Source organism: Dinoponera quadriceps, unplaced genomic scaffold (genome assembly GCF_001313825.1).
Source record: "Dinoponera quadriceps isolate SergipeBrazil2010 unplaced genomic scaffold, ASM131382v1 scaffold586, whole genome shotgun sequence".
Classification (NCBI taxonomy): domain Eukaryota; kingdom Metazoa; phylum Arthropoda; class Insecta; order Hymenoptera; family Formicidae; genus Dinoponera; species Dinoponera quadriceps.
This window is the reverse complement of record NW_014554764.1, coordinates 1,433,362-1,455,435: the sequence shown is the minus strand read 5'-3', so window position 1 is coordinate 1,455,435 and position 22,074 is coordinate 1,433,362. Positions and strand designations below refer to the sequence as shown.

Here is a 22,074-nt window from a genome sequence, read left to right as displayed (position 1 = left end):
GGGGGGGAGGGGAGGGGGGGAGGGCAAGTTGCGCGCGGATTTGCGATTCTATCTTCCGGATTCCGATTCTCTCGGGAAACACTCGGGGAAAATTCGCTAAGCATCTTCTACTGATCCCAGCGATTGAAAACTCCTACCCAGCCTGCGGAGGGACGGAGGGAGGGAAAACAGCAGCTCCTGTTGCGGCGCCCGAATCGTCTGCCGCCGCTCGCGAGGAGAATTGCGCGTCTCGAGCAGCGCGATTCGCCGACGACGACGCTCTCTCCCCGTGTTCCTGTCCGAACTGTCGGAACTCACCCATTCTAAACGTCGCTCCGATGGACCGTCCGCGTGCGATTATTACGCGCTGCGTCCGCGAGAACGGCGAGAACGCGGCCGGACACGGCGCAGTCTCCACCCTCATTGAACCGCCAGCCGGGGAGAACAAGCGCGAGAGGGTGGAAGCCTCGCGGCGTCGACGAGATGCTGCCGAGCGTAGCGCCGGGAGGTGGCACAACCGGCCCTCTTATCGATCCAATTTGCGTGGCCGATATCGGCGCGCGGAAAGCCACCGCGCTTTTTCGTGCCCGATAAACGCCGCCACGGCTGAACGGATGAACGGAGTGGTGCGATCGCGCTTTATCGCGACGCTCCGACTCCCTCTCGGTATCCGTGTAGTGCCACGCTCGGTGCGGGAGATCCTACGGAAGGTAGACTCGGATTTACGGAATCCATCTCCTCGCCCCGCAGGGCGACGAGAGAGAAATACGCGGCGACGCGCCGAGCGGGATTACTTCCCGGTAAACACCGACTCACCAAGTGACGTCCCAGTAAGCGAGGAATCATTAACAGAACATTTTTGCAATCGTAGTTCCTAGTTCCCAGTTATGCGCAACATTGTTAACAATATTTGACCGGGACGTTAAAAATAATATTTCCACACTGTGATTTTAATATTCAGGAATATCATATTACCAAGCATACATATTTCTTGTGTACATCTTGTGCTCATGTCATGTTAATCTCTTTATGATCCTTGAAAAGGTATTAAGGGAAAGTATTGCAGTCACATTGAGAAAGTATGACAATCACATTGTGATGAAATGTGATTAATGTGATTATCACGCATTTCTATCTGGGAGCAACGTTCGGTCAATGATTTTTGCTTACTGGGATTATACCAGTTAAAATAATAATAATAATTTAATAATAATTTAGTAATAATAAATTACAGTTATTATAAATTAGTAATTGTTATTAATTTTTAATAATAATTTATGTCTCAATCAACGATGTAAGTGCAATATAACATGCATTGTATATAACAGTTACATTGTTGAGTGGAAAATTATAACAATACCGTTTTATATATTGGCTGGTGTTTACTGAGATGTATTACGTGTATAAATGCACAATATACGTAGTTGTATATACGACATACTGGGCCGTCCTGCACTCAGAATACTGATTTCTGTCGGCCGATTCTTCGAACAATTTGAAACCGGGTTCTCCTCGACAGTAGTGCCGATTATTTTCTCGAGTTGCCAGCAGAACTCACAAAATTATCATTTCTTACAATTGGTTGCCTCACACAGGCGCCTTCTGATTAACACTGAGAATTCAGCCCGTACGGTATTGTTCTTGGCGTCCAGCAGGCGCCTGAATGGGGAGGTCGGCGATAGGAGGTGGTAACCTTTGAGCTTTGGTCGCGGACAATCGAGGAATTTGTATGCACATTAAATTTTAGGAGTAACTCTACTCATGGGAAGGATGGAAGGGGTGCCGTTTTGAAATTTAACGCGATGACGACGGAACGTCCTGTAGCGCAAACCAATTATATATCCAGTAAAAATTAAAATTCTTCCATTAAAATAACATCCCAATCGAGCATTATTTATATAACAGCTATGTTATAATTTCGCTCTCAATAATGTGAATGCAATATTACACTATATGTTATATTTACATTGTTGAATGCGAAACTATATAACATAGATGTTATGTAAATAGTGTTCGATGTCGACTGGGATCAATATTTGTAATTTCCTACTTAACAATGTAAATGCAGTATAACGGATGTTTTATGTAACAATTATATTGTTAAGTAGGAAATTATAATATTAATGTTGCGTTACTGATAGTTGATGTTTATTAGATATATATGTGTGTGTGTTCGTATGTAACTAATATATATATATAATAATAATTACCAATACGCGTATAAAAAGCAAATTTATTTACCGGCTATTTATTCGCCCACGGTTTTACAATGTACGTGTTCAGATATCTGTTCGTGAAGAGGAACACCAGGATGTGCTTAGATACGTATGCGAACACCAGCAGACACGATAGATATTGTACCCATGCCCACTTGAGTTCCTCCCAGACACTCGGCTGATAATGAATGAAGTTCTCCACGTAGAAGAGCTCACCGATGACAGCCACCGTTTGATCGCTGAAGAAGCCGTTGCGCCACGTTACACGTTCGTTCGTGATTCTGGCTGAAACTGAGAAACGAGAGCTCGATATCGCGCGTGGTACCGCGTCCGCAGCCGGACTGTGGTCCGGGAGGTCAGACACATGCTGGGCGCTTCTTTCTTTTCGCAAAAGCGGAGGGATTCGATTGGCTAATCGTGCGAGCGTTATCATCGGCTGCACACGTCAAACCGCGCGCGAACCGCGAAGACGGACGTATGTACGTACACTTCCGGTTGAAATTGTACAGCAGCAGCTCGTCCAAAGTGTAGTCGGACAATTCTATGCTATGGTTGTAAGTCTCGTAGAGGCCCCCGCTGCGCAGCAGCCCTTTCTGCCTCAGCTCCAGGTCGCCGAAGAACCGTATCTCTTGAGCCTCTCGATTCAACGCATGGTCGAACACACCGATCGATTCTATCGTCGCTTCTATGAGGTGCTGTCGAAAGCAAAAGAGATTCATTGAATCGGACGAAACTACGACTACGAGTTTATTCGTAGCGTTTGCAACGAGGTATGTACCTTTAATTGAAAATTGAAGAACAGTAGGAGCTTGACGGACTTCACCGGCTTGTCCGTGTAGAAGTGCGCTTCGAACTTCAACGAGTCTTTCCGCCCGTCGTTGTTCAGGTCATTCTCTCGCACCTGAGAAAATATAAATTGAATATAAATATATTATATAACTCTGTTTCTCTCTCTCTCTCTCTCTCTCTCTATATATATATATATATATATATATATATATATATATAATTATCTAATGCGTTTATATTCAATTTATATTGAACTAACAATGATAAATGAATAAGTGATACTTAAGCGAATAAAAAAATTACAATAAAACGAAAATTTACGAAATTAATGAAAAATTACAAATAAAAATGTACGAGCAAGCGAAGACGCATCGAGTCTCGCGCTTCAACGTCATTAAGCTATCTCGACAGCAAGATAATTACTTTGGTCATTATACACTGATCTATGATCTCATTTTCCTTGTACGTTGTAAACGTGGTGCACACGATGGGCGCCTCGTAGGGGTCCACCTCCGCGAGCAGCAAGTACTTGTATTCGAAGTGCACATCCGGCGTTTCCGCGTGCATCCGATTTCGCATCCAGACACCTGGAGATTTTCAAACATCAGGTGCGTTATGTTGCGCCGTGAAACGCACCATGTCAGGTGACGACGATGACCGTGAAAAACGGATATTTCACCTCCCGCATGGTAGACGATGAATAGCGGCGTGATCAACGACAGTACGATGAACAGGAGAACGACGATCGAGGCGAAGGAGTATATTCTGCTCTTGTACTTGTAGACGACCGTGCTGGAGAAGATCTCGATCGCTGCCATTTTGATACCGCGCTCGTCGCCGCGGCAACGTCCGCAGGTGCGCGAGCATGTAGAGGCAGGTGAATTGCCGCGCGAGTGCGCGTAGGGCTACGTATTCACGACTGCTTTCTTCCTTCCGGAGGGCGCGGCTTGAACGCGGAAAAAATTATTTTTAATTGATTATAGTAATGATGTAAATAGTTACAACGGGGAGAAGGAAGTCGGTTCATTTGACTGAACCTTCCGTTGTTGTTCCAACCTGGTGGGGGTGGGGGGTGGAAACGAAAACTCGGCTGTAAGGAACAGGAAGATTCTTATGGGAAATTTCTACCCGGTCTCAGTTGGAAATATATACATGAAATTATATTTAATAATATTTGAAGATGCTGATCCAATGTTCCCAAAGAGCACGAAACGTTCCTCAGATCATCTTGGATGGGCTTAGGACGTCCTAAGACTCTACAGGACATCCTGAACACATTCTTGATGATTTTGAGACAGCTTGTCTCAAATCCCCTTATCTGGGCTCTTTGTCTACCGGGAGAGATATCGTTTCTATAATTGAATGAAAACAGCTTTTTCCATTTTTGCTCGGAAAGAGACCGAAGAAAAAATCGCGGAAAAATGGAAAAACTTCGTTTTTTCCTCATTTGTTTTATTCATTCTCGGAAAGAAACCGAAAAAAAAAAAACACGGAAAAATTGAAAAACCCATTTAGTTGCATAAAATGCGATTTTTCTCCCATGTATACTTCAAATCTTCATTTTCCTTTTCTAAGAAATTCCACCTCGGAAGCAACCGCCGTGGAGTCCACGTTCGCACGCCGTCGTCTAATAGTGATTCTCCACTTGACCGCCGTGTTCCGCAAGTCGCGTTCTTTCGAAGCCGCCGCTGACTGCAAAGTTCCGTCTTCGACGGATTCCCCGAGATACGTTAACGACCTGCAGTCCACTCGTCCGGTGTCTTCATCGACGTTCTTCGGCGTCTCGAGGTCGAAGGAGCCCCTTTGTACTTGAAACGGTGATACTATGTACTTCCGGTTTAGTCCAGGGAAACAGTTACCTCGATCCCTCTCGCAGGATGCTTCTCGTCCTTCCTCCGTCTTCCCATTGTTAAATCCAGAAACAGGCCTGTTACGATGAACTACAGACTCATCGCGGACCATCACCGAGGACATTCGTTTGAAGGAGACGTCAGTCTTTATGTTCGACGCCACTTCGGACGTGTTATCTACAAACGATCGTTTGCTTTGCGGGAAATTCAGCGGATCCTTGATCGGCCTCTCGGACTCCTTCAGCTCAGGATGCAGGGTGCTGAATCTGTCCAGGATCTGATCTCGCCAGGCTGAAGATCTAGCTCGATGACTCAAGCTGAAGAGGCATAATGATATTAATCCAAATTCGATGTTCTCATTTGTAGCAACCCAAACATGTATGCCTAAAAGATGTCTCAAAGACGTCTTTGGTGAATCCTCTAAAGGCATCTTATTGTCTAAAAGACGTCTTTACGACATTTTAGGACATCTTTGTTGGTTTGTTTTTTTTAGCTGCAATGCCGAACTGATGCAATAAGTTAGAACAAGGTCAAATATATTTGTCTTGTTCTGAGTGCAGCAGTTCAGCAATGAAGCTAAAAAGAACAGACCAAATGTTATCTAGGATTGTTGAACTACAAAGAACAAGGTCGGGCATACGCGCCGCTGTCCATCATAGTCTTCATCGAGATTGTTCCTCGTGTAGCGGCACTCATGACAAGATTGCTTCCTTTGCCAAAGATGGACGAAGACGATCGTGAGGTTTGCTCTGGTATCGCCATCATGTCGGATCCGTGCCGATTCGGAAGATCGGCACGAATTGCGAACAACGCCAGCGGCACGCGTTTCACGACGAGCTTCTCGATGATGTAGTCGTACTCGTCGGGGTCACATTCGATTACTCGTTCGTGCGACTCACGCTTGACGCAGCAAAAGAGAGCCTTCAATCGCTTCGTGATTTTGTGGCTGCTGCTGTGTCTCGCTTCGTCTTCCCGCTCGCTATAACTAGAATCAGCGGAATTTCTCGACGAGTCCGCCGACATTTTCAAATCCTCCGTAAGCGCCCCGTTTGTCAAACGTCGAATCAGTCGAGGTGATGAGAGAGCATCGCTCGCGTTGTCAGTCAATCTCGATTGTGGGCATAGCAAGCCAAGTTTAGAAGTAGCTAAATATCTAAAGTCCAGTCGAGAAATTAACAGATATTAATAATTTAACACTATAAAAAAAAGACCATGTATGTATAAACATGTATAACATATTTAAAAATATGAATATGTATTACAAATATATATAATTATATAAATCAATCACATCTAATTAAAAAATTGAATAAATTAATTACTGTTGTGCCGTACTTTATGAAAATAAAGTAAGATTCGTCTGATTCGCCGTAAATTTGCGCTACTTATCTAGTAAAGGTCCAATTTTTATCGCGAAACGTCTTATGCAGGATTCACATTACATCCGATATCCGACGTATGGTTATGCCGGTATCAGACTATGGATTAAAATTGAGATTGGATTGAAATATAACCAATCAGAACAAAGTTCACCAAACTTAAATTTAGGGAATCTCGCTCTGAATGGTCAAATTTTAATTCAATTTCAATCCTAATCCGTGGTCTGATACGTGCTTTAATCACAAAAAGGTTGCAGCACTTCTTTTCGATGAATTTTGCAAAGCATCTTCAATAGGAAAATCCAATAGGATCCAATAGGAATGAATCTCTTGAAAATAAATTCTTCTATTGAACATATTCGGATAGATCAGCCGCTCGGTCCTCCTGAGCTGTGTTCAGAAATCTTACTCAACGAATAGAATACCATTTAATTGATCAATCAAGATAAAAAGAGCAAAGATTTCTTTATCACGATTAGTTAGTTGTTTAATAAACGCTGTTCTACTTGTCGAGTAGGATTTCTGAACGCACCCCTAGACTTACAAAACTCTATTCTATAAATAGAATAAATTTTAATTAACCAATCACGATAAAGAAATCAAGAAATCACGACAAAGAAATGTTTGCTTTTCATCCTGATTGGTTAATTAAATGGTATTCTATTCGTTGAGTAGGATTTCTGAACACAGCTCAGAACTCTCTACCCACCGAGCAGGGTTTTGGAACTGAGCCCGGGGAGATATGCATCGGGAGCCTGGAGAGGGCGCACATGTCGATACCTTTCTACACTCAAGGGTGTGTTCCTATTTCTTACCCGGATATACTCTGATGGATTTCTGTAACCATCTGTCGACTAAGGAGTATTGTTGCGCAGGTATAATATATGGAAAAAAAGCTGCGCAACGACACATACCAACCTGATAGTTGTTGGTTACAGAATCCCTCTACAGGTAGAGAACCGAAATGCACTGTAAAAGCATGCCATTCATCTGTCCATAGCTGAACTTGCTACACTACCTTGCACTAGTTCTATTTCCTCCTTTCCTTTACACAAAGTCACTGCCATACATTTGTTTTTAAGTTTCGGAAGTGTATGGTAGTTCAACGACAAAGAACGGATCTTATTAATACACGGTACAGTACATAATATATTTATATACATATATAATAAAAATATAGTTGAAAGTTATTTTTGATTCATATGTGGAAATTATAATATAATGTCAAATATCGCATTATTGCATTCTTCTTATTTTTCTTTATATTCTTGGAATCGGCCATAATTTTTCTCGATACCCATCCATGAAACTTCAGCCTCGAGTTGTCCCCACTAGATTATACATTATCACAGCAATTTAACGTGACGACCATCGCGCTTCAACCAATGTCGGGTACTTCAATTGCATGATCTTTATCTCACAAGTATGTTGGGTGTCGTCATTTTCTAGCAATTTTGCACACGTGGAACTTTGCTAATATTGCCTCGCCCATAAAATTTAGAAAATCTGTTAAGAACTAACGGCTCGAGGTAAGTCACATTAGTAAATCGCTTTTTGTCGATACGTGAATCGTCACGCGACAAAAGGATAGCAATGGCTGCAAGGCGACGCTCGAAACTCTTGTGTACCGCGTGTTGTGTCGTGAGATAAGCATCGATACCGATTTTGTATAAATCTATCCGAGATTGAGATCGCTATTTGTAAAGTTTGCTGTAAACAAAGAAATATGCATTCAAAAATGCACATTTCGAATTAAGCTCGCCTCATTCTCACTGAATTTTGCAACGTTAACATGAAATAAGTCTGTTCTTTATAATTGAATTGGCTGCACTAGCTGGCATTAGTCCATTTTTTTCAGAAAACACAACGTCTAAGATCAAGACATAAGATGTCTTAAAGATGTTCTTAAGTTGTTGGAACACGGAACATTTTAAAGATGTCTTATAGACATCTTATGTTCTGATTTTGAGCATTGTGTTGCTTGAGTTTCCTTCTTTTTTTACATAAACTCTACACAGACTATATATGGCGATATTAATTTTGTTTAATAACAACTATAGTGAGCTCTTACATTCGATTGGTATATTCTTTCAGATCTAATAATATAGTCCAATTAAATGCAAGAACTCACTAACTATGGTTGCTACTAAACCGGATTAACGATGTTGTGTAGACAAAGCCATAGCTACATACCTATTTTTCTCTAAGTTCCAAAAGTATGTACTTGTTCAAGGACAAAGAACAGATTTAAGAATATTGTGCCAAGTGCATGCGAATGTTGTGTACAAGTGAAAAATGGTAAAACTACATTGAGTTTTTTTTACAGATTCTGAAGTAAACAGTTATATATAGCATGGATCAGGAATCCAGGCGCAAGGGCCCCAGAAGCCCTAGCGCTGATTCGGATGATTCCTCGCATAGAAGAAGAAGGAAGTATGACCGATCGCCATCACCCAGGCGAGTCGTCAGGTATCGGAGATCCCGGTCCAGAGACAGGAGATCCCGTTCAAGTTCCAGAGATAGAAGAAGAAAGGATCCCAGCAGATCTCAAGATTGGAAGCAGCAGGCTCCGCCGACTCAGTCACAGAGCGCTGTGCCTAATCCGAACAGTTCTACAGGATATGTTTCAGCAGTACATAATCAATATCAGGTATCTATAAATAGAAATAAAATCTGTTCAATTGACTTGTGTAGTTTATCTCCAATGATGTTACAAGCCTGTTTGATGCGTGCTTTGTATATATATTTTCTTTGTGCATTTTCATGCACAGGCACCTCCACCAAACACAAGTCAACCACCGCCACCTTTATCAGCTTACAACCAGGGTTATAACAACTACAGTTACAACTATGGCGCAGGTTACGACTATAATTATCCGCAGCCTGCTGGTTATCGAAGTGTAAGTTCTTTCTTAGATAAAGAGCGATGCTTTTGGGCAGGGGTTTTTTTTAAGGAGACTGACGGTCTGGACGATTCCACGTCTGAGAGGAATCGTCCGCGGTGTCGAAACAATGCGTAGTTGAATAGACTGAGCGTATACTCGCGAGCTCTTGAAACATCTACACACGTTATGCAAAATACCGTTCTGCTACCGATTATAATTTATATTCGGTAGCGTTTTGTCCTTCCAAGACGTTACATTGAATCGCAATTGTGAATCCCTCCAGTAAGTATATAACACCCGCGTTATTTATTTTACTGGCATCGGCATTGGAAGTTCGGTAATATTGACCAGACGTTACATCTTCAAGACTCTTCCATGTATTAGCCAAAGTCCTCACATTTGAATATCGTCCGACGAAGGTAAGGGTCGATAAGAACGTCGCTGCAATATTTGAAACTAATTCAACGCATTTATTCTGTTAGGATTATCCGCCACCCAACTGGCAAGGAAATCAGGTGTCGTATAATAACCAACAAGCACCGCCACCACCGACTCTGGCATCGCAGCAAGAATCATCGAGGCCGATTGACAGCGGTTCTGCGAGCTTGGTGACATCCATGTCGAGACCAGAAGATGTCAAGAAAGAAGGTACGTTTCGAGAAAAATATCTCGACGTCTTAGTACAATGAATCCAGACTGACAGTATTGTTGTTCCTTCAATAAATATGCTAGCTATCTCGACATATTTCACACAATATATATATTGTGAAATTATATACATATATATATATCAGTGAACATATCGATTTTGTATACAATCTTCAAACTCTCTTCGAATTGAACACCTAGCAGCAATCGCAGCTGAGGTGAAACAGCAGAAAGCGACATTGGCGAAGCAACGTGAGGAATATGTTAAGAAATCAACAACATTGCAACGTGAACTGGAAATTCTGCGTCAACAATGTGACGAGATCGGCAAGGAGGGTGGACGTGAGAACAACCGCATCATAAAAGAAAACCAAAAGTTGCAGGTAAGTAACGCACTCATCGTCGTCTCATCGCGTATATTCAGGTGTGATTTGAATCATCTGTCACACTCAAATGTGCTTGCAGATCGAGATACAGAATAAAATGAAATCTATTCACAACGTCATCGACATGCTCACCGGCATTATCGGTGACAAAGTCACCGTGGAAGATCTGAAGAACAAGTTTAAGCTAGAATTAAAACGCTCGAGAAGCCCGAAAGAGGACTTCCCGAAAGGGAAGTCCCCCTCGCCCGACAGGTCGTCCGCTTCTGATTCCGATAAAGAATCCAAAACGGATAAAGATATTAGGGAGAGAAGATCGTCGGAGGATAAGCCAATGTACAATTTCGTACACTACGATCCCGAAATGCATTGGTGTAAAGTCTGCGATATCTTTCCTAAGACAGCAAAGGAGTATTTAAATCATCTACATAGCAATGAGCACAAAGAGGCATGCTTAGTAAGTAACATTTTCTACACCGATACATTCATCCTAAGGGGAGACCGAAGTACTCGAAGTTAGCGAAAGTTAGATTCTAGACAGACTCTTGTGCGAAAAATCATTGTTACAAATAATACCTTGTTAGTTATTAGAACAGGTAAAAGAAAAGATCACGTACCGTGTGTGTTATTTTGCGAGAGAAACAAACGGATTTACATAATAATTGAGACTATATGTGTATTTGTAGTTCAAACTATATATTAGTAAGTGGATGATATATTGCACAGTATAATCAACAAGCAGGTACTCTTGGTACACAAGTACGATTGATGTACCATGTATCAATATCTTTATTATCGAAAAAGAAACAGAAAATACCGAGTTTCTCGCGCCCGCTGTCAAACCGGTCTCGCTAACACGTTGCATTTTTTTATACGACAGGAACGCAAGATAGTTGATATGCCTTGGCATGAACGAAACGGCGAGGGGACAGAAAAGGAGGTGCTCCATTACCCTGGCCTGCCGACGAAAAGAACACCTATCAAAGGTATGGTCAATTACAGTGGGCAATTACTAATAGAATATAATTCCGTAGCTTGTGCACAGATTACTGTGGTGTTCGGTATGTATTGAAGAGGTCAACAATTGCGAATTGCTCGAAAATATGTACGCCCTCGCGTTTCCTCGTTATTCGTATTCGATGAGACGGTTAGAACCGGAGACATGATCTCAGTCCATGTGTCTCGGCACATGTCGGAAATACGACGTCGTCGTGCTTGGTCAAATAACCGTAATCGTAATCGGCGAACGTGCAATCATCGCGTGACCGACGCTTCGGTCGGCGGCGTATTTTCAAGCAATGTCACAAACACCACAGCGATGCATTGGATTTTAAGTGGATTCAAGAAGCGCACTCTTTCCGAGACTTTCAGGCAATACGTATCACTCTTTGTCGCAATCACATGTGTCTGATTTCACTTTGCGCAACTATCAATTTTCCTCGATCCCCGATCGTCTAGGGTGTTTAACCGCCATCAGGATTAAATCTGTCAAGATCTGATCCACCGTGGAGTATTGTGCATTACTTGGCAGAAAGTAATGACGTATTTTGTGCCATGCTTATATAAATGAGATGTATATATTTATATACACACATGTGTAAGTTTGGTGAAGTTACGCGAAGACTAGAAGTTGCTCGGCTCTATGATTTTAGTTATGTTATTTATTTATTTATAAACTATGAAGAACAATACAAAATTGTATATTAATCGCTTGTAAAATATATTGCGAACGCTCTTTCGTGCGAATCGGACAGTTCTCGCGCCACAATCGAGCGCCGTGCAACAATCGAGTAAATTCTGACGATTTTCCAGGCCGATCGTGAGAAGACGAGCGATTGCAGTATGTTCCAATGAATAATGTAAATATATGTAATAATGTAATGTACGCTTATACTTATACAGTGTATTATTATATGCATTATTACTTTGTACATCATGTAGATAACAGTTGCGTGAGAAATAAAATCGAGATTCTCCCTTGCTCTCCCACCTGTTGTTCCGCAGATCACGCCGTGGGACTATGCAAGGAAATTTAATATAATCGGCCATTTTTTACCGAACATCTTTTAATGTATTATTTTTGTTTTCAGTGACATGAATGTGTCGTGGCAGAGCACAAGGTCATTCTCTATGAACTTATAACGCTTTACCCCTCTTCGAAGCTTAAATAATGCTAACTGCGCGTCTATTTGATTATAGGTCTGCAATTCTTCAGCGCGGCTACAGCATGGTACTGCAAACTCTGCGATTCGTGGATCGGTGATCTCCATTGCGCTAGTCTCCACCTGAAGTCCAAACGACACTCAGAGAACTTTTCTGTAAGTGATTGATTCGGAGAGCATCAGGTCAAATGTTTATTACTTGGAAATCGGGGAATTAAGTGGATATTTGTCCACAAGTCATATTATCTCATTATTTATAAACAAATGTATGATTGACCGGATTTTATTAATATTATCTCCGTTAAAAATCATAGAAAAAAATAGTTTCATCAATTTATTCCATCTGGAATTTTTAACAAATTACCTGGAGAATCAAGGAATTTTCACGGAATTGTTTTCTTCGGATTCGAGTAGACACGAACGAGCTGACCTAATTGACATTACATTTGTTGTTCAGCGTTTCGTGGACCAGAACCCGCATTGGGAGACCGATTGGATGGCTGATCGTGAGAAAGCGTTCTCCGAGGAGAAGCACAAGCAGATACAATTAGAGCTGCAGAAGCAGAAGGATGATGAGCCGCCGATGAAGTCGAAGAAATCCAAGAAGAACAAGAAAAAGTCGAAGAAGGCCAAGAAGCGCAGGAACAGAAGCAGCGCGAGCGACACGTCCAGCGAGTCGGATAACTCGGACACAGAATCCGACCAGGACACCACCAAGAGCATACGCGTGGCGATGCGGAACAAAATGAAGGCCTCAACGCAGGCGATCCTGAACGAGGAGATTGATTACCCTCGCTTGAAGCTGAAGAGCCACTGGTCGAAATCACAGGCGGGCCAGTCGCCAGCACCTGCCGAGCAGCACCCGTCCGAGTCGGATGACAGGCAGCTCCTCAACTCCATCAGGGACAAATTGAAGGCCAAGCAGGAGGAAGAGATGAAGAGCATCAGCAGCCGCAAGATGGATAAGACGATCGAGAGCGAGGAAGATATGCAGCAGGGTAATTTCTCGAAGAAAACAGAGGAGCTGGAGGCTTGGGGCCCGAAGGAGCCGCCGAAGCCGTTCTGGATCAAGAAGGAGGAGGAGAAGCCGCAGCCGCAGATCTCGAACAAGCCGATCGAGTTGCCGAAGCCGGAGGAGATGCCTAAGCCGCACATGGGCTTCTGGACGAAGCAGCAGGTGAATATGACGGTGAAGCCACCCGAGAGTAAATCGGTGGAGAAGGAGGAGGAGAGGGACCGCGACAGGGATCGCTACAAGGACGATCGCGACCGAAAGTACAGCAGATACGAGAGAAGGAGCCGACGGGACCGAGACAGAGACCGGGACCGGGACAGGGATAGAGATCGGGACCGGGACCGGGATCGCGATTACTACGAGGACCGCCGGAAGCGAGACAGCAACGACTCGCCGCGGCGCGAGAGAAGCTGGCGCGACAGTCCCAAGAGAAGCTACGACAAGTACAGCAAGGACAGACGGGAGGATAACAATTCGTCGAACGACGAGTCCAAGTTCGAGAAGAAGACGAACGAGTCGGCGTCCAAGTCGAAGAAGGGCGTCGTGCCGGTGAAGAAGGTCACCGCGCAGGTGTCCAAGGGCAAGTTACCGTTCATCGGTAGACTGCCGTTATTCAAGAAGAAAGCCGAGGAGCCGAAGCTGCCGGACAAGGACCTCACTCCGTTGCCGTACCAGCAGAGCAAGTTCGAGGACACGCCGAAGGTGCCGAACGAGATCATCAATCCGCCGGGGGTGGTGCACATCACCAAGCTGGCGACGCCGGTGAGCCTGAACAGCGCGGTCCCGCCGGTGAGCGGCAAGCCGAACCAGCCGATGAAGATCTTGGTGGCGCCGCCGCCGCCGGTGCTGAACGAGAGCAAGCCGACGCCGCAGGTGGTCGACATGGAGATCGACGACCAGTCCGAGGAGACGGTAATCGAGGAGCAGCCGATAGTGGAGCAGCAGAAGCAGCAGCAGCCACCGAGCGTGTCGAAGTTGCCGTTGCCGCCGCACCCGCCGCCGCCGTTGAACAGGCCGCCGCCCAGCTACACGCCGGCGAGCCAGCAGCCGATGCAGAGTAGACCGGTGCAGAGCACACCGGCGCAGTTCACGCCGAACCGGCCGCCCCCGCCGTTCATGTCGAACCCACCGCCCTTCGTCCAGGCTCCCACGAGGTTCCCGCCGCATCAGCCGGTGCGGCCGACCAACCAGACCATGCCGCCCTTCATGAACGCGCCGCCGCCGCAGATGCCGAACGCCGCCGGCGGCAGTTTCGTGTCGAACCACCAGAACCCGCCGCCACCGCCGCCGTCGGTGGACAGCGCAGTGCACTCGGACGTGGCCGACATCCCGGAGCCGAGCGAGAAACGACCGCCCGCGGATCCCAGCATCCCGCTGCCGGACGACCTTCAGGAGGCTCTCAACATCATCTTCCCCAAGGAGGAGGCCGCCGAGACCAAGCAGCAGAGCCACCCGGAGGCCAACGTCATGTACTCGTCCATGTACAGTATGCTCGGCTGCGTCGGCTACGGCCCCGAATATATGGACCAACCGCCGCCTGAGATCATGCAGGCGGAGGCCGAGGCGGACACGCAACCTGGCCCCGATGACCTACGCATGCTGGGTATAGACGAGGGAGATACGATTCTGTAAATCGCTGGCGCATGCACATATCGAACGCGTGAGCGACTCCTCATCTCCGTCGGCCGATTGAGAGCGAGAGATTAATTGATTGATTTACAGATGCTTATCATTCACTCGATAATATGTCGTCGCACGATAAATAACGCGTGGGTATTTCGGCGGTGGCGGGATTTACTGGCGACGCGTACTTGGCACGTTGAAACCGAATATTTGATAAGGAGAGAGAGAGAGAGGGAAGCCATCACGATAAAGACGGTCGCGAGATACCGTGAGTAGAGATACACATACATACTCGGGTGCGTAGGCTCTGTAAAGATTACTTAACGACGTACGCTATTTTGGAGCTCTGTATTGGATTATCTGTTAGACTGTAACATTTGTTATCTCTCGTTAGCGTAAGATTGTCTCCTTTGTTTCTCCTGGTCTCGGTCCATTGGTCTTGGCATTGATGACGCACTCTCTGTATGATTAACGTCCGTGTCGCATTAAGTTTCCATTATCCGCCGCCACATCGAGTCCGGTGGCTCGGAGCCTCGTCTGCGTCTTGATTCGATGTTACAGAACTTATGTTTATGCACGTATATTCTTTCGACCCTGTGTACGTTCGCTAGGAGATCGGCGATCTGGGCAAAACACGGCTTTATCGTTTATCTTATCTTGCATTATAAGAAGACCAGATGGCAGGGACGAGATATGTAATATCCAATAAAAAAAAAACACACACACGCCGCATATTGTGTCACTCGAACGTATCATATATTCTTCTTTAATATTTATATTGCAAATCCGTAACACTCAAGCTTTGCGTCATATAATATGTACAATACCAAAAAACTTCAAATGTAAAACAAAGGCCACTACGCTCGTCGTGTCGATTGCGATTTTTATACGTAAAAGGCTCGTCGTAGTGGCCGCTCGAACGCTGGAATGTAATGTCGTGCGCTCAAAGGGGGAGAGAAAGAGAGAGAGAGAGAGAGAGAGAGAGAGAGAGAGAGAGATACACAGGCGACGTTAACCTTCGAATTAAAATATTCTTTTTCCAAGGAATCACTCTGTCTCGTTACCCTTCGCTCTTTTAATATCTTTCGATCGGTCTCTTAAGATAATATCACATCTCTTACTGTCTCGCGAGGTCGACGTGTGTAGTACCTATTTAATCTCCGTCGTTTCGAAATGCAATCGGAATTATTATTGCTGCTGTCGCGAGTACACACTCGAGTGCGTTCCTGCGATCTTCGAGGTAAACCCCCTCGCGATTCTCCGAGACGATCGGCTGTTGGATTTCACGAAATCGCTTAATCTACCACAGCGCTGCGCGTTTAGTCTACATAGTTACAGTACCGTATTGTACAGTACCGGGAATGAACCTTGTCCGGTTGATCAGTCTACGTCAGTACGAGAGTGATGGTATCGCGGATATATCAATTAGTACCAAATTTCGTTATCGACGTACGTAATAGGCAGAGTGTTCGTTAGCGCGTATAATGGCATGTCCGGCAATAGGACAGACACGTCTCGCAATTTTCACAGTATCTCGTGTAGAGCAAATATATAACAGTTCAGTTTCTATTATTTTACCGTGGAATGGTATGTGGAAACCATGTGGAATGAGCATCGATCGTTTGCGCGATCTACACGTGCTACTAACGGAAAGAAGTCTGGATCCCACAATAGGTGTAGCGGAACCTTTTAGCCTTCTGCTCTCAGTGATAAAATGGGGAGCAGTCCGATTGACCATGTTGCAATTGATCACTACGAGCCACAGTCAGCCGTAGTTTGGTGTATTTTTAATGTCAGCCAATCCGGTGGTTAACAGAGACATGGTCAATCGGGTCCCACCCGATAAAATGTAATACGATTTACGGCAGAAGACGTTTCCCCGTGCTCCCGAAAGTCGTAATGACGCTTAAATCTCAGCAGAATTGCAACGTTTGGTGGCGCTAGGAACGCTTTTTGCGAGAAATTACGTTACAATTTATTATTCGGAGCAGGAGGCTAAGTCCGGATTTACAATGGGTGTTGTAAGCTTTTAGCATTTTGCGCTAAGCGATAAAACGTAACGTAATTTCGAACAAAAGACGTTTCTCACGCCGCCAAAAGGTTACGCGTTTGAACCTTAGGAATTGCGTCGTCTGGTAGCACTTTTTACTGGAAATTACAGTTGCAGTTTAGCGCTTAAGCCTGTTTTACAATGCATTGCGTGTCGCTGTCGGACGTCGAAATGCAGGCGACGGTCCAATGAAAAAATGTATTTTTCGAAAACGAGTTCTCGTTGGGCCATCGGCTGCGTCCCGATATCCAACAATGACATACGATGTACTGTGTAACATGCTTTAAAGCAGAGCTCGGCAAGATCTGCACACTTCGTCCGATTTTTTCAACTCGCTCCACCTAACGTTATTCCTCTTACGTCTTCCCCCGCGCGAGGCTCAGTAACGTACGACGCGTGTTGACGCGTTCTTTTTTAAGTGGTATCTCCAGTAATCCACTGATGACTGAAACGACCTTTTATGTTATTGAAAAAAAAAAAGAATGAAGTATAATAATAAATATAATATAATAAGGAACCAACATTCAGTCCGACTTTCGGAATCTTTTACAGACGAAATTAGGAACGAGCTACATATTGCACGCAACAAGCCGCATAAGACGCGGTAAAGTTTACATTAAAAACACTTAAAAAAAAAACGCGTCAACAATGACACCTTATGGGTGGCGTGGAAAGCTATTGAATAGTGCTAGGCGAAGCGAGCTAAAAATTGGACGAAGTGTGCAGATTTTTCCGAGTTCTGCTTTAGAGCAAAAGACTAAAAGCTTGCTACACACACCTATTGTAAAACCAGCTTAAAGGAGGCCTGTTTTCGGATTCTCGTTTTTTTCGTCTACGTGTACACGATGGCGACAGAGATAGTGAGAGAGAGAAAGATGACGATTTGCGACAACGTCGATGTGTGTGTGGTGATCCCGTCGTAAACGGCGATAAGTACTACCGTGCTTCAGATCTGAAGCACCAGGCCTGCACTGGAGATATTGTCACCGCCACCCGCCGTCTGACTAGCTTGCGTGCAAACCAACACAGGCGCCACGCACACCTGAATGGGAATGTTCTCCTGCTCCGCCTTCAGTATCTCATCCCAACAAGACACCGGCTTGTCGATATTCAGTGCTATTCGCGTGCCGTCCACGATGGAAGTGGAGAAGCTGTCGTCCATGATCAGTGTCGCTTTCTTCACGTCGACCTGTGTAACATGCGACATTGTTTTAGATTATTGTTGTATTTGTCACGAGTGCCTGTAGTGATTCTCAATTTTGATATCTTCGTTCGAGTGTAACGATAGTTTCGGGTCTTTCAAGTGTTAGAAATTGTAAGCAGTTGGTTAAACTGTCAGGAATTGTGAGCTTTTTCCAGTTGGCAAGTGACACGGAACAAAATGAGTACAAATTCAAGACGTGTGCGCGCACACACACACAAAAGAATACAGAAAATATGTAAAATATATCATGTTTTTTTTCAAAAATAATCTCTATGAATTGAGAGGAAAAAATATTAGATATAGAAAGAACGATAGTTCAAACAATTTTTAATTTGAAGATATTCTTTTTATATATCCAATACTTTTTCCTCTCAATTCATGAAAATTATTCTTGAATAACATGGATATATTTTCGGTGGAACTATATAGAGAAATTTCTTTATGTAAGAACATGTTCTATCTTGATATAAAACTATTATATAATCTTACTTACATATATGAGAACACGAGTTGTGAGTCGATATTAATTTCTTTTTCTGTGTACGTTTGGTATTTACAAGCTATTTTTTTCACGAATCCCCACTTGTATTCTCTTTTAATACTCGAAGTCCGCACGATACTCACGTTACTCGTAGCACACACGTGTCTGTGCGCAGTGAGCGACGCCTTCGCTGCGGCAGCCATCGTATTCTTCCAGACGGAGTCTTTGACGGTAAATATAGCCTGGTACGCCAATGTGTGCACATGAATCCTCGTGAGCTCCCTGGCGTCCTTGATCGACTTGCTTCTCAGGCGAATCAGCTTGAACAACGTTCTCATCTGGTCCAACACCGTGGCGACTCGCGGGGTCGAGTTGGCCACCAACGAGATGTTGCCGTAATACATGGTGTTGTACAGATTCGCGATCTCTTGCTCGTTCATTCCCAAACTGTCGGCGAAGGGCACCACCAAGTCGCACAGCTCGAACAACAGCTTGTCCTCGGCGAAGGAGGCCATCTCGAAGTGGATCCTCGTGGTGCTCGACCGTTCCATCATCTGACGCTTCACGTTCATCAGCAGATTCTTGCGCTTGTCTGCGAAAACAACGCGTGACTCGAGCATTCCAGTCTTTAACACGGGAATCGAGACGCGTCTGGCGATGCAGAAGAGCTTACCTTCCCGGAACGGATAATTGTCCATCATCTGGAGGCCGCTGACTACTAATAAATCGGGATCGTAGGTCGCCAGAGCCTCGTTGAAGGCGTCGAACGAGCTGATCATTGGATTGTTCACGTCGTTGTGAATGATGTACCTGGTGAGAAAGGTGTAAAAGTATGAGAGGCTCTCCGATCGTCCGATTTAACATGATCATACATATATATGTAAAAGATACTCTGTCTGTCCAGTACCTGTTTGCTCTCGCGCTGGAATAAGGACCCCACACCTCGCCGTGCTTGTATTCCATGATGAGATGGATATCGTCGCGCTTTACCTCGCCACCCACGACCTTTATCACCTGTGGGATCATCTGGTGGAGAGACTTGGTCAGCCTGGCCGCGAGTGTCACGTCGCAGCCCTCTCTCGCAAATCGCATCGCCATGACCGCGGCGTTCCCGCCGATCGTCGAGTAAGACGAAGGGAAGGAACGCGCCTTTGCCACCAGCTCGTCGAACAGAGTCCTGTTTGCCATGTAGCGCCTGCGAAGTTTTCGGCATTTTCAGCGACGTAACAATATAGAAACAGTTCATATCAGGATGTTTTCAAGTAATCACAATACGTCTTGATGCTGAATTTATAATTATTAACTCGTCCTACCGTGTTACCAGTGGTATATGCTGAATTTGCCGTTCAAGTTAGTTCGATATTTCAGCTCCAAAGCGAGATATAATCATAATGAATATAATATAACGAAATACACTTTGATAATTACGATGGCATATTATTATTATTATTTGAATGTTAAGAATAATTGCTCCTTTTTGATCTAACCGAACGAAGAATTTTCAAGGACCTTTTAGGAGCAAAATGCAAATATATTATAATGCCATTAGAATATTGATATTAATTAGTATTAGTATTATATTAGTGGGAAAAGAAAACTGGCGTGTAACGCACGTGCTGAATATTTTCAGCCAATCGTACGTATCGTCTATTTTTTTTTCTTTTTTAAGATTATGTACCGGGTCTCTATTTGTAATCGGTGCACCAAAGGGAATTTTTCCGTAAGTAAATAAACAATTATTATAAGACATATGTTGCCAAGTAAAATTTGACTCACAACAGGACGACGTGAACCACGGGTCCACCGTTGGGTCACGTAAAATTACGTCCGGCACGGCACATATTGAGCCGAGAAACAGTACACTTCGAGTATTCTACGGGGATTTTTCGGGTATTCCGTGTAAGTCACATTCGGAGGTTAGGACTTACTCGGCAGCGGCACCATGGCGGAAATAATAGGCGAAGCTCTTGAACAGCTCGAGCTCGGTGTTGATCTCGTCGAAATGTTCGGGCCGGCCGACCTCGTCCGTGTACCTGAGCAGGTGTTTCGCGTCGACGAACACGTCAGTGCAAACGCCATAACCTATCGCGACTTGCGGCCGACTGGTGATCACGTGCTTGCTTTCGAGCCGCTCAAGGCCGTGCAGCAGGGTGAGCAGGCGCTTCTGCAGCACGTCGTCGGTGTTGCGATAGTATATCGCCACGAGCACGATCACCGCCGTGAAAAACGTGCCGAGCCCTAACCCCTTCTTGTAGCCCATATTACCGCCGATGCGAACCGCGTTGCGTTGCACGCGCAACTGTCCGTACCGTCGCACGGCTATACGTGCATTTTCCGAGTTGCTGCGCAGTTCTGCGATATCTATAGATATCTGATAACGGTGACAGGCGAGGTCAACGGTCATCTGACGTCAACATCCGCGTAGTCATACTCGCCGGTCGTTCGAAAGTAGATTTTCTGATTAACACGCGACATTGGTAAAAAGAAAAAAAAACTTTTATTGTGTATGTTTCTGCTCCCGTACAACATGCATGTCTAAAAGACGTCGCGGAGACGTCGCTTATGACGCTTTAGAACGTCTCAATGTTCTCCGGGATGATATACTGCAGCGGTAAAGCTTACAAATATACTCGGGGCTTACCGAACTTAGAAAGTATATTGCTCTGACATCGTCAAAATTTACTCGAAAGCTTTGATCACTGAAGTCGTGTTTGTGTTGAGCAATGAGTATTAACGTACCACGACGAAATACCGTCTACTGGTTCAACGATGCCCTCCCTTTAAATACTCGCTCTAAAGACAAGACAGTTTCAGTACATTAATTTGCTTAAAAAAAAAAAGCAATTCGTTGCATTACGCAACGTTCTGTTAAATATCTGCTTTAAGTACACGCAGTGTATAAAAACAGTCTACTCCGTTTCGACGGTGTGAAATTCTACGAGTTTCTCTTCAAGATCTCTAAACACCTTGTGTCACACATGCGACACAAGATTGTGTTTCATAGGCTTCGTTCCGATATTCAATGTTAATACTGAAGATCTATAGTGCATGTGACATGAACTATAGATTTTTAGTACTGGCAGTGAATATCGGAACGCAGCCATAGTTCGCCCTGATAGAAATATTTTCCTGAAAATATAATGAGTTTACTGAAATATATTTGAAATTCTTTCCCTCAATTTATTCTATTTCATTATTAATCTACCTATATTTCAGTAAAAATTCAGTTTTCAATTAAAAATTCAGCAAATTTTATATCCAAGATTTCAAAAAATTTGTTATTACTTTTCAACGTTATAATTTAACTTTTCTTGTATTTCACAGTATTACGTTAAATTTCATAAAGAACATTTATGATTCACTTTGAAATAAATTCAGTAATTTTTCTATAATTTTCATTTCACTTCTCA

General features: G+C 44.2%; 5 protein-coding genes across 6 annotated transcripts in view; 1 reads left to right on the top strand and 4 right to left on the bottom strand.

Moving 5' to 3' along the window:
* Nucleotides 1–456, bottom strand: part of LOC106741647 (ubiquitin-conjugating enzyme E2Q-like protein CG4502) — a 4,416-nt gene extending 3,960 nt beyond the window's left edge. Inside the window, exon 1 of the mRNA XM_014613861.1 lies at nucleotides 298–456. The gene's annotated coding sequence lies outside the window, so the exon portion shown is untranslated. The remainder of the gene's footprint in view (nucleotides 1–297) is intronic.
* LOC106741646 (transmembrane protein 231-like) overlaps nucleotides 1–4,269 on the bottom strand; it is a 4,886-nt gene extending 617 nt beyond the window's left edge. Inside the window, exons 1-5 of the mRNA XM_014613859.1 lie at nucleotides 3,664–4,269; nucleotides 3,408–3,571; nucleotides 2,974–3,096; nucleotides 2,683–2,890; nucleotides 2,221–2,486 (exon numbers count right to left, since the gene is read on the bottom strand). Coding sequence (XP_014469345.1) covers nucleotides 2,224–2,486; nucleotides 2,683–2,890; nucleotides 2,974–3,096; nucleotides 3,408–3,571; nucleotides 3,664–3,802 — 897 coding nt within the window. The 5' untranslated portion in view covers nucleotides 3,803–4,269 and the 3' untranslated portion in view covers nucleotides 2,221–2,223. The remainder of the gene's footprint in view (nucleotides 1–2,220; nucleotides 2,487–2,682; nucleotides 2,891–2,973; nucleotides 3,097–3,407; nucleotides 3,572–3,663) is intronic.
* Nucleotides 4,270–4,506: 237 nt separating this feature from the next.
* Nucleotides 4,507–5,890, bottom strand: LOC106741580. The gene is made up of 2 exons (XM_014613714.1): nucleotides 5,475–5,890; nucleotides 4,507–5,151 (listed from the first exon to the last, which is right to left on the bottom strand). Exons 1-2 carry the CDS (start codon nucleotides 5,855–5,857, stop codon nucleotides 4,542–4,544), a joined length of 993 nt encoding a protein of 330 aa, XP_014469200.1. The 5' UTR covers nucleotides 5,858–5,890; the 3' UTR covers nucleotides 4,507–4,541.
* A 1,369-nt stretch (nucleotides 5,891–7,259) lies between these two features.
* Nucleotides 7,260–15,934, top strand: LOC106741606 (zinc finger matrin-type protein CG9776-like). Of its 2 annotated transcripts, none has more exons than XM_014613782.1 (9): nucleotides 7,260–7,348; nucleotides 8,540–8,863; nucleotides 8,985–9,113; nucleotides 9,581–9,746; nucleotides 9,951–10,129; nucleotides 10,212–10,586; nucleotides 11,010–11,115; nucleotides 12,329–12,447; nucleotides 12,749–15,934. In XM_014613782.1, exons 2-9 carry the CDS (start codon nucleotides 8,567–8,569, stop codon nucleotides 14,936–14,938), a joined length of 3,561 nt encoding a protein of 1,186 aa, XP_014469268.1. In that variant the 5' UTR covers nucleotides 7,260–7,348; nucleotides 8,540–8,566; the 3' UTR covers nucleotides 14,939–15,934. The 2 variants fall into 2 exon arrangements, with proteins under 2 accessions (XP_014469268.1, XP_014469267.1); XM_014613781.1 differs by lacking the exon at nucleotides 7,260–7,348 and adding an exon at nucleotides 7,581–7,742.
* Nucleotides 15,935–17,245: 1,311 nt separating this feature from the next.
* LOC106741608 (ADP-dependent glucokinase) lies at nucleotides 17,246–21,793 on the bottom strand. Its single transcript, XM_014613786.1, has 5 exons — nucleotides 20,593–21,793; nucleotides 19,572–19,859; nucleotides 19,338–19,474; nucleotides 18,808–19,256; nucleotides 17,246–18,168 (listed from the first exon to the last, which is right to left on the bottom strand). Exons 1-5 carry the CDS (start codon nucleotides 21,066–21,068, stop codon nucleotides 17,926–17,928), a joined length of 1,593 nt encoding a protein of 530 aa, XP_014469272.1. The 5' UTR covers nucleotides 21,069–21,793; the 3' UTR covers nucleotides 17,246–17,925.
* Between the last annotated feature and the right edge of the window lie 281 nt (nucleotides 21,794–22,074).